The sequence below is a fragment of the Papilio xuthus genome, unplaced genomic scaffold (assembly GCF_000836235.2).
Source record: "Papilio xuthus unplaced genomic scaffold, Pxut_1.1 DF827512.1, whole genome shotgun sequence".
Lineage (NCBI taxonomy): Eukaryota > Metazoa > Arthropoda > Insecta > Lepidoptera > Papilionidae > Papilio > Papilio xuthus.
In genome coordinates this window covers 1-1099 of record NW_013531137.1, presented here as the reverse complement: position 1 = coordinate 1099, position 1099 = coordinate 1, and the positions used below count along the sequence as shown (strand labels likewise).

The following is a 1099-nucleotide window of genomic DNA, read 5'->3' as shown; positions in this document are numbered from 1 at the left end:
GTCAACAAGTGATATCGCTATCTAATATGTTACACTGTTATCTCTGGATAAAGTTATCCTATTCATGTATATGTTAACTAGGCTATTCCCTAGTACATATTGTACCTATTAAGTTTATTTGTTTACTTGGTGGTGGAGTACAGATGTGCAAGAGGCTTTGAATGAAAAGAAGAAAGCATTTAAGGAGTGGCAGGGTGTTGATGAGAATGATAAAGATTTGAAAGAGAATAAAAGAGACGTATATAAGCAGTGTAAACGATGTGCAAAAAAAGCCATCGCAACTGCTAGGGCACAGGCACAGGTTAAAATCTACGAAGGCCTGAACAGCCCAGCGGGACAAAAACACCTGTTCCGTATAGCAAGAGAGAGAGAAAGGAGTGCAAGGGATATAAACCACATCAAGTGTATAAAAGACGATGAAGGAAAAGTACTAATGGATGATGATGATATTAAACAGCGTTGGAAGGAATATTTTGAAAAACTGATGAACGAGGAGAATATTTGGAGTGGAGTGTTGGAAGAAGTGCCGGTTAATATTGGTATGGTGAAAGAGATAAGCGTGGAAGAAGTAAAGAAAGCGGTGCAAGGTATGAAGAATGGAAAAGCTGTTGGGCCGGATGGAATACCAGTGGAAGTATGGAAACTCTTAAAGGCGGATGGATGGGTGTGGCTGACTCTATTCTTCAACAAGTTGTTACAGGAAGAGGTGATCCCAGATGAATGGTGTGCTCGTTCACTAGTGCCTATATTTAAAAACAAAGGGGATGTGCAGATCTGTAACAATTATAGAGGAATAAAGCTCATGTCACACAGTATGAAAGCCTGGGAAAGAGTGGTGGACGGAAGAATAAGAGAAGAGAGTGAGGTAACTCGGAACCAATTTGGTTTTATGCCAGGACGGGGTACTACGGATGCCATCTTTGCTATTCGCCAACTGTGCGAGAAATATAGGCGTGTGCACAAAAACCTGCACATGGTGTTCGTAGACCTTGAAAAAGCATATGATAGGGTTCCGAGGAGACTTTTGTGGTGGGCCTTGAAAGTGAAAGGAGTGCCTGGGAAATACCTGCAGCTTATTCGTGCTATGTATTGCCAAGCC

The 1099-nt window shown here is 41.7% G+C and overlaps 1 protein-coding gene across 1 annotated transcript; it reads left to right on the top strand.

The window, feature by feature from the left end:
* Positions 1 to 143: 143 nt before the first annotated feature.
* LOC106119245 (uncharacterized) lies at positions 144 to 865 on the top strand (the record flags this gene model as incomplete). The annotated part of the gene is made up of 1 exon (XM_013314160.1): positions 144 to 865. A coding segment is annotated over one exon (722 nt), but the record flags the coding sequence as incomplete, so codon positions are not given.
* Positions 866 to 1099: the final 234 nt, after the last annotated feature.